The sequence below is a fragment of the Psammomys obesus genome, unplaced genomic scaffold (assembly GCF_907164565.1).
Source record: "Psammomys obesus unplaced genomic scaffold, mPsaObe1.curated_primary_1811, whole genome shotgun sequence".
Lineage (NCBI taxonomy): Eukaryota > Metazoa > Chordata > Mammalia > Rodentia > Muridae > Psammomys > Psammomys obesus.
In genome coordinates this window covers 13,983,299-13,997,722 of record NW_026596162.1, presented here as the reverse complement: position 1 = coordinate 13,997,722, position 14,424 = coordinate 13,983,299, and the positions used below count along the sequence as shown (strand labels likewise).

General features: G+C 47.9%; 1 protein-coding gene across 2 annotated transcripts in view; it reads right to left on the bottom strand.

Annotated features, from left to right (window-relative positions):
• The window catches only part of Bicd2 (BICD cargo adaptor 2), a 45,529-nt gene extending 35,923 nt beyond the window's left edge, over positions 1-9,606 (bottom strand). For both annotated transcript variants that reach the window (XM_055595148.1, XM_055595149.1), the window contains exon 1: positions 9,244-9,606. In XM_055595148.1, coding sequence (XP_055451123.1) covers positions 9,244-9,483 — 240 coding nt within the window. In that variant the 5' untranslated portion in view covers positions 9,484-9,606. The remainder of the gene's footprint in view (positions 1-9,243) is intronic.
• Between the last annotated feature and the right edge of the window lie 4,818 nt (positions 9,607-14,424).

Genomic DNA, 14,424 nt, shown 5'->3' with positions numbered 1-14,424 from the left:
CACAGCTGGTATCTGGAAAAAAAGCAATCCTTCTAACCCTCACCAAGACCATACAGTATGGGGCTGTATGGGAGTCCTTTAAGGAAGGGTACAGACAAGCTCAAGTCACCAAACAAAGATGATTTCTTGGGAGTGGGGGGAGAGGCAGTCCTCTGAGCTTCACCCACCCTTGGGATTTCTAAGAGTATGGTGGTGTTTCCAACTCCAGCTCTTACAAATAAGGAGAAAGGCAACCCATGGACTGACTCCCATAAGCTGTCCTCTGACCTCCAAGCACACAGGCATGGAGTGGGGTTTACAAAATTAGAAATGAGAAACACATAAAGAAGAGATGGGTCAGTGGGTAAGAGTGCTTACCATGCAAGCTTGAAGACCTGAGTTCAAATCCACAAGTACTCACCTAAAAAGCCAGGCATGGCAATACATTCCTGTAACCCCAGTGATGGGTGGAGCTAACATAAGGCAAAAGGGGAAAGGTCACTGGAACATGCTGTCCACCAGCATAGCTCCAGGTTCAGTGAGAGACCCTGTCTCAAAGGAAGAGGGTAAAAACAGGACATCCGATGCCCTCCTCTGGTCTCGGCGAAAGTGCAGAGTTGCATGTACCACTACACACACATTCCTTCCTCCCTCCCTTCTCTCATACACACATATGTAAATTAATTTTAAAAGACAGAAGTCCAATACAGTGGCTAACACACCGTTAACAGCATTGTAATAGCAAAAGAAAGATCACAGAGCTCAATGGAAAAAAACAGCGAGACCCAGAAGGAGAGCCACTCAAACACTACCAAATGATGTAAGACAGAAGAGCAAAGACAACACTAGCCATGCCAAACCAACTGGGCACCCACACACAAAATAGACAAACACAGCCTCAAACTCTTCACAAAACTCAATTCAAAACAGGTTAAGTGTCTCACATGAAAACTGCAGAACTATGAAGGTAGCTAAAAACAAACATCTACATGACCTTGAGTTTGGTTATGCAGTTTGTAACACTAAAAACATGATCCACAGGAACAAGAACGGCATGAAATAAAACACCTGTCTGTCAAAGACACTACGAAGATACTGAAAAGACTAGCATGGTCTGAGACAGACCCAAAACAGCTAAGTACTTGCTGCGCTACACATATATTAGTAAGATCACTTACAATTGAATAATAAGAAAGCAAGCAACTGGTTTGAAAATGACCAAACAGTCAGGAAAGTATCAACTTATACTGAAGACAAAGGGGCACATGAAAAATGCCCTGGGTTCCAACCTCAGCATGGAAAATGATGATGATGAAATAAAAAGGTGAGAAGATGCTGGGTCATGCATCCTAGGGGATATGCAAACTAAACAGCAACTACATTCCATTATACACACATAAGAACGGCCAATATCTAGCCACAGCAGAGAAGGCTAGCAAGAATGGCAGCAGCAGGAGCTGTCAGTTACTACCAATGGACCGCCAGTTTGGAGTTGCACTGCTAAACACAGTTTAAACATCCCTTATATATTTACCCAAATGATTTGAAAACTTCTGCCTACAGTAGCTTTATTCATAATTGAAAAAAGTGAAGCAACCAAATTCCCTTTTAATGGGTGAACAGTTGGTCACACATGAGAGAAGATGAAGACATGGATGCATCTTACATGGTTTCAATCAGATGATGTTCTTATGATTATAAAATTACAGAGATGGTAAAAATTTCAATGGGGTGAAAAATTTCTTGGTGGGGGGAGATGCAAGGGATTCTTTTTCAAGTTGGAAAATAATTCTGTATGACTGAAAGGATATTATGCATCTTTCAACGCCAGATAACACCAGGGGAAAAAAGTAAATAAAAAATCTTAATACATGTGAATGGTTTTTAAAACTATATTGGAGATGCTAGGATGGAATGCATAATTAAAATTACAAGTGAGTGGGGCAGAAATATTATGATGGGATAAGTGAGGAATAGTGAAATCTGTAGATTGGAAGGCAAAAAGCTGATGAAGTACTGGGGTACACACAAACCATCTGTGTGCACGTGTGAGCTGGGACCAGCAAGTTACAGTGTGACAGATGGCAGGTGCCAGGGGTCTCACGGCTGGAGTAGGAGGTTCCAGATCAGCAGCTGGTGAGAACGAAGCATGTGGTGATGGGTGAAACTGGATGCAGTAACGAGTTCACATTGCAGGTGTGTGTATACAGGATTCAGCAGACACACTACTCACTCTGCAGCTGGAAGGGCCCAGCGTTAGCCAAAACCTGGGACAAGGAGCAGCTAGATCTTTGTTTCTAGTACCTCTCTCATCTAAGACAACTAGGGCTTCTTGGGAGAAACGGCTGATTCCAGAACTAAGTCTGGAACATCTTGGCGTATCAGAAACATTAAAAAGGTGCTTAACAAGGGCTGGGGACATGGTGGATGACTCAATCAGTACAGTTCTCACTGCTCAAGCAAGTTCAGATAAAGGCACCTATGTAAGAGGCAGCTACAAGCCCAGCACTAGGTGGGCAGAGACAAGAGAACAGTGAGAAAGGGTCTTGCTCACTGGCCAGCCAGCCAGAATCAGTGAGCTACTGTTATCTTCAGTAAAAAACCCTGTCCCAAAAAATATAGTGAGAAGCAATTAAAGAAGATACCCAACTAACCTCTGGCCTCTATACATATGTCCACTTGAATACTACCACACAGAGTAGTATGCTTAATAACAACAACAACAACAAAAGAGTCACAATAAGACTAAAGACCAAATATTCCTATCAGTGACTTTCCACAAAACACCTGACCTATCTTGGTGACTGTCAAAGCCACCAAAAATAAGAAATGTCTGAGAAACCACCACAACTCAAGTAACCTAAGAAGACATGATGACCCATGCAGTGTGATGTCACAGATGAGTTAGAAGTAGGACTCCAGGTAAAAGCAAAACCAACCTAGGCTAAGTACAGGCTTTAGGACAACTCCCCAGTAACTGGCTTATCACTGTAACAAATGTGTCATACTAGCGCATGACACGAATGAGAGGGGTAGGGGGTGTCCACACCAAGACTCTCTGTACTAGCTGCAATGTTTCTATACCTCCAGAATGCTCCTAAAGTGACTGTTTTAAATTAATGATAAAAAGACAGCACAGCTTGAGAGTCAATGGTTAAACACACAGAAATCCTGGCACATGACACTTGATTTTAACAAGGCGCTGAGGGGCTGGTGAGTATCTGGTGTCACAGACTGGCAGCTCTGGAGCTTCTGTTAGGTGGAAGAAGATTTTCACTTGGTACAGTCGTGTCCAATCAGATGTGCAAGTCAGCTGTGCCCAGGGCTCTGTGTTCACTAATGTTGTTTAAGACAGGGGCTTATGTAGTTTAGTCTGACCTTGAACATGCAGCTGAGGAAAAACCCTGACCTGACCCTCCTGCCTCCACTTCAAAAGCGTCGGGATTCAGTGTGCACCCTCTCACCCTGTTTATCGGCACTGAGGATCAAAGTCAGGGATTCACGCTCGCTTGCCAAGCACTTCACCAACTTAGCTACGTCTCCAACCCTCTGGTGTTTTCTATGAATGAAATTACACACAGGCAAGGGCAAAATTCCCATTATTTTCATATCTTTTCCTCATATATCAATCACTTTGGGACAGATAACTCTAAAAATCTCAACTGACCCAAACTGGGAAAACTGAAGTAATGCTCAGACAGACAACACTAGGGAATTATTAGATTTCAGGCTTGAAAACTCACTAGCTCTTGTTTTATGAGAAAATACTCTTTATACTTCTCCACAAAGCTACTACTACAGAAGTAAAAAAGCAAGATGAACTGAGGCACAGAAGTGAGACTGGCCACAGCGAGAAACCGCAAGGGTAGGCAGGAGCATGGAGGTTTCACTGCAATCCTTCTCTCTGCTCTGCTTAAAGCTGTAACTCTTCAGTCTGAGGTGGTGGGGCATGACTATAATCCCCAAGAACAAAAACCAAACCAAAACAAAAAAAATCTACAGTCACCTACTTTTTGAAAACTGTGACAGATGCATCACAGTTTCTCTGTATCATGGTGTCTGTATCTGTCACATACTCAGGAGAAGAGGAACCAGCAAGCAGAAACACCCAGTGTGCCCACCTTTCCTCACGGCACACTGGATGCTTTGGTCTATTCTGAAGCTCCTAGAACGTGCAATTTTAAATAATGATTTCTAAGCAGTAAGGCAACCCTCCACTCTTCAATGCCATCATCTACCTTACAGGGTGGCCACAGGGCTTTTAGGGAAGTTCTGGAGCACTGGCGCTGGCCCTTAGCCTCTACCTACCTCTGTTCACCTCCAAACTCTCCAGGTTTGGTCTGGAGAGGAAAGAACAGCCACACTACTCTTTTCTTCTTCAAGAGTGGGCTTGAGGAGCCATTCTGAACACTGAACCAGAAAAAGCCTGGAGCCCAAACCTCATCTATCTGAATCTAAATGGGCATGAGCCTAAATGGTCTGTCACACACTACCTTCACAACATGGCAGGGAGTACCAAAAAGAAATTAAGTCATTCTTCTTCTTCTTTTTTTTTTTTTCTCTTATTTTTAAATTATTTATTTTCATTTTTTTTAATGTGCATTGGGTTTGGTATGCATGTATCAGGGTGTCAGATCTTAAGAGTCACAGACAGTTGTGAACTGCCATGAGGGTGCTGGGATTTGATCCCAGGTCCTCTGGAAGAACAGTCAGTGCTCTTAACCGCTAAGCCATCTCTCCAGTCCCATGAAATCATTCTTTACCCCCTTGTGAAGAACAGCCTGTTGTCTAGTCCACATTTAAAAAAAAAAAAAAAAAAAAAAAAAAAACTCACTAGTGGCAGTGTTGCCCCAATTGGCAAGAACAAATCTGCTCTTCACTCTTAAATATAGACCTGAGTCCCTGAGTGAACCCAGGAATCACCCATGAACCTGGGCCACGGCTCTTGCTGACAGTGGCTGTTCAGACCTAAGGGAAGGACAGTGACCATCTAAGTGGTCGTAGCATGCCAGACTGTAGTGACAGGCACCATTATTAAGCCACTAAGGCCTAGACAAAAGTGTGGCTCATTTGAGGCCACACAGTTCCTGAGTGCCCACACAAGGTCCCCAAACACCCCTCTGACATCACAGAACTGAGCAGCACATGCAATTATCCTCCTCTCTTGCTCAGGCGAGGACTGACTTCTCTGAGGCATGCTGGCTCCCCTGAGAGCAGCAGGCTCCCAGCACTGGGCTTGGGCCTCCCTCTGGCTCCACCTGCTAAGCCTCAAAGTATGCTTGGCATCTCTGAAGACAGGCTCAATCCATCACAGCTGTGCCAGCCCTGTGTCCAGTGGAAGATGGCCAAGGCCACACCTCCCACATGCTAGCAGGACTGGCCTGGAGCAACCATTCACATGCCTGAGAGAGATTCTCTGCCAGGTAAAGGTGTCTGATTCCCATGCCCCTCAGAACAGCACCAGGGTCTGATGTAAAAGACATTGTTAAAAGTAGAAGGGGCCTATCAAATTCCTTCATGATCCCCTGCCCCACACCTGACAGTCAGAAAGGCAGGCCTAGGAGGAGGGTACCCAGCAGTCACTGGCAGAAGGGAGACCACAAGGTCACTGTCTGGATGCCTGTAGCTGCCTCTTTTCAACTGTCTCAAGGATTTGCAAGACCCTCAAGTTGATCACCTTCATACAAACAGTAGATTACTGACACCCCACCTGGCCCCACAAAACACATCTGTGGCTCCCATGCCTGCCCCCAAAGCTGTCTGCTCAAGAAATGGGTAAAAGAACAGTCTGAGGATATCAAAGGAACCCCCTACGCATTTAAAATTAAACCAGAGGCCAGGCATGGTGACACACGTCTTTAATCCCAGCAGTTGGCAGGCAGAAGTAGGCAGATCTCTGTGAGTTCAAGGCAAGCCTGGTTTATAGGGCTCTGTTACACAGAGAAAACCAGTCTCAAAAAACCAAAAAATTAATTAAGTTAACGTAAACCAGGACTTTGCCCTTTCTGGAGGCAAACACTCCAGGAGGCTGGGCCTCATTTGGTAGGGCACTAATCTGTGCACCTTGAGGTGCATCCTCTGCATCACTTCTGCCTGAGGTGACACAAGTGCTGGAAGCAGCAGCTCAGGAAAGCCTGGAGTCAAAGGGCCCGCCAGAAAGTCTACGCTGGAGAGGTGAACGGGTCTTCCAGGAAGAAGGAAGAAGCAGGGTGGCCCCACAAGCTGGCAAGGCCTGACACACGGAGCAGCCCTCAGGGGTGGCAATGGGAAACGTTGAAGCAAAGACAAACAGGCCTAGGGAGGTGCTACAAGCACTACAGTGAAGAGCTCAAAGCCTGAATGAGGTGGAGCTGAGCTGACAGAGCACTTAGTGGGTGCCAGGTACTGTGCCCAGCCTGGTGCGGGATTCCGCCCACATAGGCATGGTGATGCACAGAGCTCAGCACCACCAGAAGTGACTGGGACAGCACTGAGGGCATGTCAAGGACTGTCTTTGACCAAGCCCAGGTGGAGCAGGAACTGTTTCTGGGAATCTCTCCTGACAGAGATGGGAAACCTGAACTCAGCCCATTCACCTATGCTCTGCCAGCCCAATACACCTGTACAGACAAAGCTGCAGCTAAGGACACAGCAAGCTGCTTCATGGCCATTCAAGACCATGAACAGGCTGGCAAAAGTCCATCTAATTCTCTAACCTGCCATGCTAGATAAGGAGAAAAGGCACAGCATGACTTGGGACAGACGTGGCCCTTACTGCGTCGATATTAAAAAATCAGCAAAATGGGCTAAGGGCTATCCTCTCTACTAGCCTCAGTCAACACCTAGGCCTTGGTTATCAGCAAGACACAGACTTTCACCCAGAAATAAAGACAGCAGGGCCAACACTGAGTCAGCTTACCTACCACATGCCTCTCCTTAGATCTGGTTTCATAAACCTTTTCACCCAGGTCAGCCAGCTTCCTCACCTCAAAGACCTGTATCGTTAAATGCAGGCAAGAGCACAAGCAACTCAACTATGGCATAACTTGTTATAACTAAATCTACCACAGTAAAGGAACAAACAACTAAGATGGTTCACCTCTGTATGGGAGAAAACTTCCCATGTATACTGTCTTCTTAAATCTTGATCTGTTTAAGAGTTAGTGCTTCAAATATAATACTGACCAAAATTAAAGAGTTTGACAAGGGCCTGCTCTGGCATGGGTGTGAGGAACAGACATAATGCTGACAGGAGGCAAATTAGCACAAACTCTGACAACACCCTCTGAGGCTAATGCACACGCCTCTGAACTCTACTAGGAACTTCTGAAGAAACCTTATCCCACCTTACAAAGGGGAGTCTGTCTAAACTGATACAGCCAGTGTAGGGATGAGCAAAGAGGGGGCATTAGGCTAAGCAGATACCTAAAGGACACCTGAAGGACAGATCACACTCTCTTCCTCATTTCCTAAGGGTTTCTCTCAGATAAAGAGAAGACTACATGTGTGTCCTGGTTCTTCAGTGTGCTATAAAATGACTGTGCCCATAATAATAACTGCAGAGAGCTGACAAAAGGAAGTCACTGAGGTGGGGACAAGCTTTGTCACCAACAGCCTGTTTTCACAGCAAAAACTACTGAAGAAAAACCTGTTAATTCAGAAGAGGCTAGTGGACTTCCCAGAAGGGGTTCACAGGCATTCCACAGGACGTGGGAAGTCAATTTATCTGTATGTCAAAGGGAGTAGCCCTATAATTAACAGTGGCTACCTGCCTGGAGGACCAAGGAAGGGGGAGCCCCAGACAGAAGGGCAGATATGGGATAGGGCACACCCATTCCATATTTTCACAGCCCCGATCTTCACTGGCAATCTCACTTTTCCCCAAGGGCGGGGATCCCCATCCACTCTTGTCAATGCCCTGCCAGTGGAGCAAGGCTTGGAAAAGTTACCGATGCCTGTGTGAGAACCCAATTCCTTCCCACCCAAAGAAGCAGTCACTTCTAGACCTCACCCAGCCCTGCTCTACCTAGACTTTAAGGATTCATTCCCCACAAAAGTAACAGAGGTACTGAGGAGTTCAGGCACCTACCCAAGGCTGGCTGGGAACAGAAGTACCAAAGGAGATAAGTCAGTGACCAATACCCAAGAGCAGAACTGAGACTGACAGGAAGGCAAACTGTTCAGATAACCCAACAAGCTACCTGCTTGGCCACGTGCCAGGCCTTTCCAAATACAGACTACTACAAACAATACTTCTGGATTGGCAAAGTGTACCCCTACTTTGCAGAGGAGGAAGCTAAGGCTTGGGGAGACATAACCCAAGAGCTAACCACATCATAAACAATAGGGAGGTGTTGATCCAAACTCAAGAGTGTCCTTCTCCCAAAAAGCATTTCCTCCACAGTCTCCAGAACAAGGCTGGGGAGTCATGAAGGATTCGAGAGACACTAACACTTAAGTCATCCCAGAAAGCTTACCCAGGTCCCTTCTACTTCCCCTTCCCACGCTCTTGGCCATCTTGGGAGGGTCTGACCTCTCTCCCCACAGTGGGATGACACAAAGGACCATGTTAACTACAGAAGGAACACAGACATCACAGTAACAGGCAGGGTCGAGGAGGTAGAGCAAGCCAGGAAGTGGTCGAGGGAAGCCATGTATCTTAGCCGTGGGAGCACCATTAACGAGCTGAGGAAAAAGCAGCTAGCTGAGCTGGCGATAAGACACTGAAGGGATGAATACCGGGAAAGCCAGCCTGGCAAGGGCCACAGGCAAGCAGGAGCTGCGACTCACTCATCCCTGTATCCACCCCTTCCCAGCCTCAGGCAGTCATGAAACCAGAAGAACAGCGCCGAAAGCAGATGCTCCAAGAGAGGGGAAGTGATTTGCTTGAAGGTGACAAACTATGGCCAACCAGACCCAGGCCCAGCCTTTCCCAGAGGGTCACTTTCGTCGGTAGCCTCAGCTGTAAGCGCATCATCTGCTCCCCCACCCAGCACCTACACAATGCTCGCCCCCTACCTACACAGACACACCCAAGGAAGCAATGACCACAGCGGACCATCAGACCTCAACGAAAAGGCCGCCAAGGCCTGCAGAGAAAACTAGCGGGTGAGTGGGGCTGTAAGGAGTTTGGACCCCAGCAGCCGGGCACTGGGACCGAGCTCGATCACTCACCCCCACTGCCCTGGACCGCAACTCTGGATCTCCTGCCCCACCCCTGGCACCTCCCACCACTGGGCAGGGTGACCTTAGCGCCCCGGGCGGGGGTCGCAGCTGGCCACTCACCTCTTTAAGCTGCTCCATCTCGCTGCGGATGGCCTCATAGTCCACCTCGAGCTCCTCGAACTGCAGCTTGAGCTGGTGCTTCTCCTCGAGCACCGCCAGCCCATACTCGGCCGCCTGGATCTTCTCACGCGTGGTCTCGGCCAGCTCGTGGGACAGCCGCTTCACCTCGGCGCGCAGCCACTCCGGCTGCGCCTCCATCACCAGACGCGCATACTCCTCCTCCTCCGACGGCGCGGACATGGTGGCCGCGCGCCGAGGCCGGCTCCCACCTTGGCTCCCAAAAGCCGGGCCCTCTTAGCCGCCGCCGCCCAGCCCCGACGGCCGCCCGCGCCGCCGCACTGCTCCTCCCTGACGCGCGGGGAACACTGGGGGCTGCAGTCCCACTGCGCATGGACTACACAACCCACAGTCCCTTGCTCCTATCTGGCCAGCGTCTGTGATTTGTCTACATATCAAGGGGGCGGGATCCTAGCGTGACGCAAAGCTACGTCTCCCTTAGCATTGTGGGAGATGTAGTCGTGATTGCGCTCAAGGCTTGGCCCGTTGTGCGGCGCACCCGCCTGGCTCCAGTCGGTGATTGGCCGGAGCTGCTTGACGTGACAAAGGTAAGGGTGCCACCGACCCGAGCCTGGGGACCCGGCAGCTACACCGATGACCCCCAGCCTCTCGCTCCCAGCCTTTGTAGAGTAAGGCGAGCCGAGCTGTGGAGACCATAAGTAAGATTTGCCTCCTAGAATGACAGAGCATCGCTTGTGAGACTGTGGTGCGCGCTCTAAGCGGGATTTGAATGACCTGTGGTGGGCAGTGGCACTGCCAAAAGGATGCCAACAACCCGACTCTAGGGGGTTAGGAAAAACCAGGCTCGGACACCACTTCCTTTTGTTTCACAGTCCGTTAGGAAATTCTTTCATGGAAACGAAGGCATTTCAAGAGAATAGTAGCATACATGTCTTCAAATATTGTTTCGGCTTGACCGATTATTTCAAACATAGCTGTACCCTTCCTGTAAATCTAAATAAAACTTACCTCCTCGTATGTGTGGTTTGGAGATAACACGCTTGTTCTTCTCACTGCCCGCCCCCAAAACACCACACCCTACAGCTGCCGACCACCGTAAAACAGAGGTCAGCTAGAGAGATGGCTCAGAGGATAAAGCAGTTGCTGAACAAGATCGAAGATCTGCATTTGCATTCCCCAGAACCCACATAAAGGACAGACTATAATCCTTCCGAGGCAAGATAAGAGACTGGAGAATCTCCTGAAGCTAACCTGGTGTGTGAAAGGAGAAAAAACAAAGATACCTTGTCTCGAACAAGATGGAAGACAGAGACTGACAACTGGATGTTTTCCTCTGACTCCCACATGCATGTGGGGCCATGTGCACACACAGAAACACGAATCCACTTCATACATGCACACACATACACACACACATAGAGGGAGGGAGAGAGAGATATTAAAAGAAAATCTAGGGTTAACACCAAGAGTTGTGTAGCAAATACACTGGGCATAATCCCAGCACTTGGAAAGTAGAGGTAGGAGGATTTCAAGGCCCACTTGGTCTACATAGCAAGTTCCAGGCCAGCCAGAGAGACCCTGTCTCAAAAACAAAAGAGAGAGTTGTATAAACAAGTGTGTTATTTCTCCCTTTTCTTTAGCCAACCTGCTTTTCTAGGATAGTCCTGATCCTAGAAAGGTCCTAGGGAGGTCCATATAGAAGGCCCATGTAAGCTATTCACAGGAAGGAAGGGGAGGATCTAGAAGGAACAAGCCTTGATCCAACAAGTGTGAAGCTCTGTAGTTCTTGTCCCAGGCTGACCAGACTGGGAACCTCTCCACCCTGACTATGAGGCAAGTGTGAGGAAAGAAGGGGCCAGCCATGAGCAGTGGCGCAGAACCTGACCACGGAACTTTGAACTTGAAGAGAAGGGATGCCAGGCACGATGAGACACAGAGGGTAGGTCACTACCTTTGTGGGCTTTTTGCATCGGGAACAGTGCTGATCAGCATGGTCAGGGCCAGTAAGAAGGCTTCTAGGATCTAGTTTGTGACTGGTAAGGGTGAGAGAACCAGGACATACTTCCCTGAGGAAGTGACACCCGGAAGAGACAGAGAGGACTTCAGGGATGAAGAAGATGGCTCTGCCCCCACCTGCAGAGGATGGACCACATCTTGAGCACTCCTTGCCCACTCACAAACCTTGCCCAGTCTTTGACCTGTGTCAGCTCACTCACTGTTCTCAATGTTTTGGTTCACACCATTTGTTTTATGAATGAGGAAACTAAGGCCTGTTACCAAACCCTTGGTACTGCCCTTGACTTCCCACCCTCTCATCTATTCATGCTGCCAGCAAAGGCTGTCATCCTGCTTCTCAACAAATACTGCCAGCAAGTTACCTGCTTCTCCCCATGGCCATTCCCCAGCCTCAACCCCAACTCTTCCCCACTCCTCCAAAAACAAAGTTAAGATGTCCCAACCATTTTCAAGTCTGTACTCACTCTAAAAGGGCCTCTTCACACCACCCACCTGAGTGTTGATTCCTCTTCTGTGCTTGAGTTGCTTCCTTCTCTTGCATACCACGCAGCCTTACACTGTAGATCACTTAGAATGTCAGCTCCAGGAGGGCAGGAACCTTGACAAGGTCCAGCATTTTCTAGCCCTTATCTGTGGCTCCAGCTAGTGTCCCAAAGGACTTCTCTCATACAGTTTGGCCTGATCCAGCAAGGATCCCTGGAAATGTGCGCCCCCTGGTGTTACAAGAGGATGAAGGCAGTGATGGACTACAAAAGCCCTAGGGGCAAAGTGGATTTCTCCCTACCAACCTGCTGCACAATTGTGAGCAAAGGCTCCAATGTTTCAGACATCCCAGACAAAGCTGGCCGGTCCTGCACAAAGATGCACTTGACCTCTATGGGGCACATTGTCAGGCCCTGTGTGCTGGCTGTTGCCTAGAGCACTGTCCTTGTCCATGTGAGCACTACCTTGTTGGCCCAGGAGCAAAGTGCTCTCCTCTTCAGGTGGCAGCCTGTTTGGGTATGCTTGACTAGCCTAGATGAACGGTACATGACATAGCATTCCTGAACATCCATGGTGTATGACAGCAAATGGTCATTGGCTTACATTTAAATGTCACTTATTCAACAAACTCCTCTGGGTCAGGCCTTGGAGATCTCAGCCACATCATTAATGGTAGTACCAGAGACATTTACACCCTTACACAGCATTTGTCATGCTCTAAGGCCCGTGCCTTGGTATTAATTTATTAGGCTAGTGAGATGGTTGAGAGGGTAAAGGCACTTGCTCTAAGACTGATGAACCTGAGTCCAATCCCCAGACCCACATGCTAGAAGGAAAAAACTGACTTCCAGAAGTTGTTCTCAGACCTACAGGCGTACACACATACACACACACAGAACTGGCACTCTACACAAGTGTACCTGGTCACTCAATGACAGAGCCACTGAATGGGAGCTGGATTTCATACTTTCTCTCCTCTTACTCCTGGCTGATGAGCAAATGGATACTCCTCTCCCTCGGGTATTCCTGTCCTGACCTTTACTTCTTTCCTCATGTATCTGGGGCCATGGGGTCCTGTGGCTTGAGCCAAGATAGCTCTGGATGAGACAGCCCATTGGGACTATCACCCAACAGTTAGGCTGTCTGCCAGTGCCTCTCCTAGCTTCACAGAGAACCTTTTGTCCTGTAAAAATCTGACCTACTCCTTAACTGATCCACGGATTCAACATGGACCCTATCAGAACTCTAGATGGCTGTGTTTGTTTTCTAGAACTCTATCCATCAATGGGATAATACTGAAAGACTAGTAACTAACCCATGCCTTTATGGTGAGAGTGTGCTCCAGAAGCAGTGGATATCAAAGAGTAAAGTCAGAAGCATCTCATGTGAGATGCACAATTAGCCCAACTAGGATTAAAAACCGAATTAGTACTATAATACTCCAGAAGAAAGCATAGGTATCCATTTCTGTGGCCTTAGGTTAAGCAGTGGTTTCTTAGGTATGACAAATGAGCCTAAGGGGCAGAAGGAAAAAGACCAAGAGTGAATGAGAGAAAGAGACAGAGAGAGATAAGGAAGAGAGATGAGAGAAATGTGAGAAAGAATATGAATCACTGGTTAAAATCTCTCCTTTAAAAGGTGATTATAAACAAAATAAGAGAAATGTGTGACTGGGGTTCAGCCCCTGAGCACAGAGGTGTCAGCCACAAGCTGCATCCTCAGAGCCCTGCTCAGGACACCTTAGATGTCCTTGTTCCCTGTGTATTGTGAAGACCTCATCTAGAGAAGAGCTGAGAGTGAAGGGCTTTTCTTTTCTTTCTTTTTTCTTCTCTCTTTCTTTGTTCCTTTTCAATTTTGACAGTCTCTCTAAATAGTGAGTCCCTGGAACTCACTCTGTAGTTCAGGCTGGCCTTAAACTCATAGAGTTCAGTCTGTCCTTGCCTCCCTGAGTGCTGCTGTAGTGAACCGTTTTCGCCTGAGGTGAGGGATGAGGCAGTAGCGTGAAGGGTGGGGGTGGGGTAAAGAGTAGCGAGAAGGAAGAAAAGCTCTCTTGTGCATCAACATTGAACTTTATGAACACTAACACCAGCGAGTACATTTGTTTGCTCATGCTCATAACAATGCACCATACACAGAGGGATCCAAATAGTAGAGATCTGTTTTTTCATAGTCCTGCATCACCCAGGTGCCAGCATGATCCAGTGGTGAGGTCTTCCTTCCTGGTTCACAAGCAGCAATCTTCTGGATCTGGATTTATGCTCACATGGTAGAGACAGGTCTCTGTAACAGAGAACAAGTGTGTGTGTGTGTGTGCGCGCGCGCATGCGCGCGCGCATCTGTGGAGGTCCAAAGAAGGTATTAAGTGTCCTCTTCTATTAATCAATCCTCTTTGACCTGTTCCTTTGAGGCAAGGTCTCTCCCTGAACCTGGATCTCACATTTTCTCGGCTACATTAGACACTATCAAGCTCCAGTAATTCTTCTGTCACTGCTCTCATTCAAGCTGTGGTTACAGATATTCATGGAGCACCTGGCTTGTTATATGTGGGTGCTACAATCAGAACTCATGATTGTGCACCAAGCTCTTTTAACTACTAAGCTATCTCTCCAGCCCCACCTTCTCTCCTTAGAAGGACACCAGCCCTATTAGGTCAGCCCCTCCCAA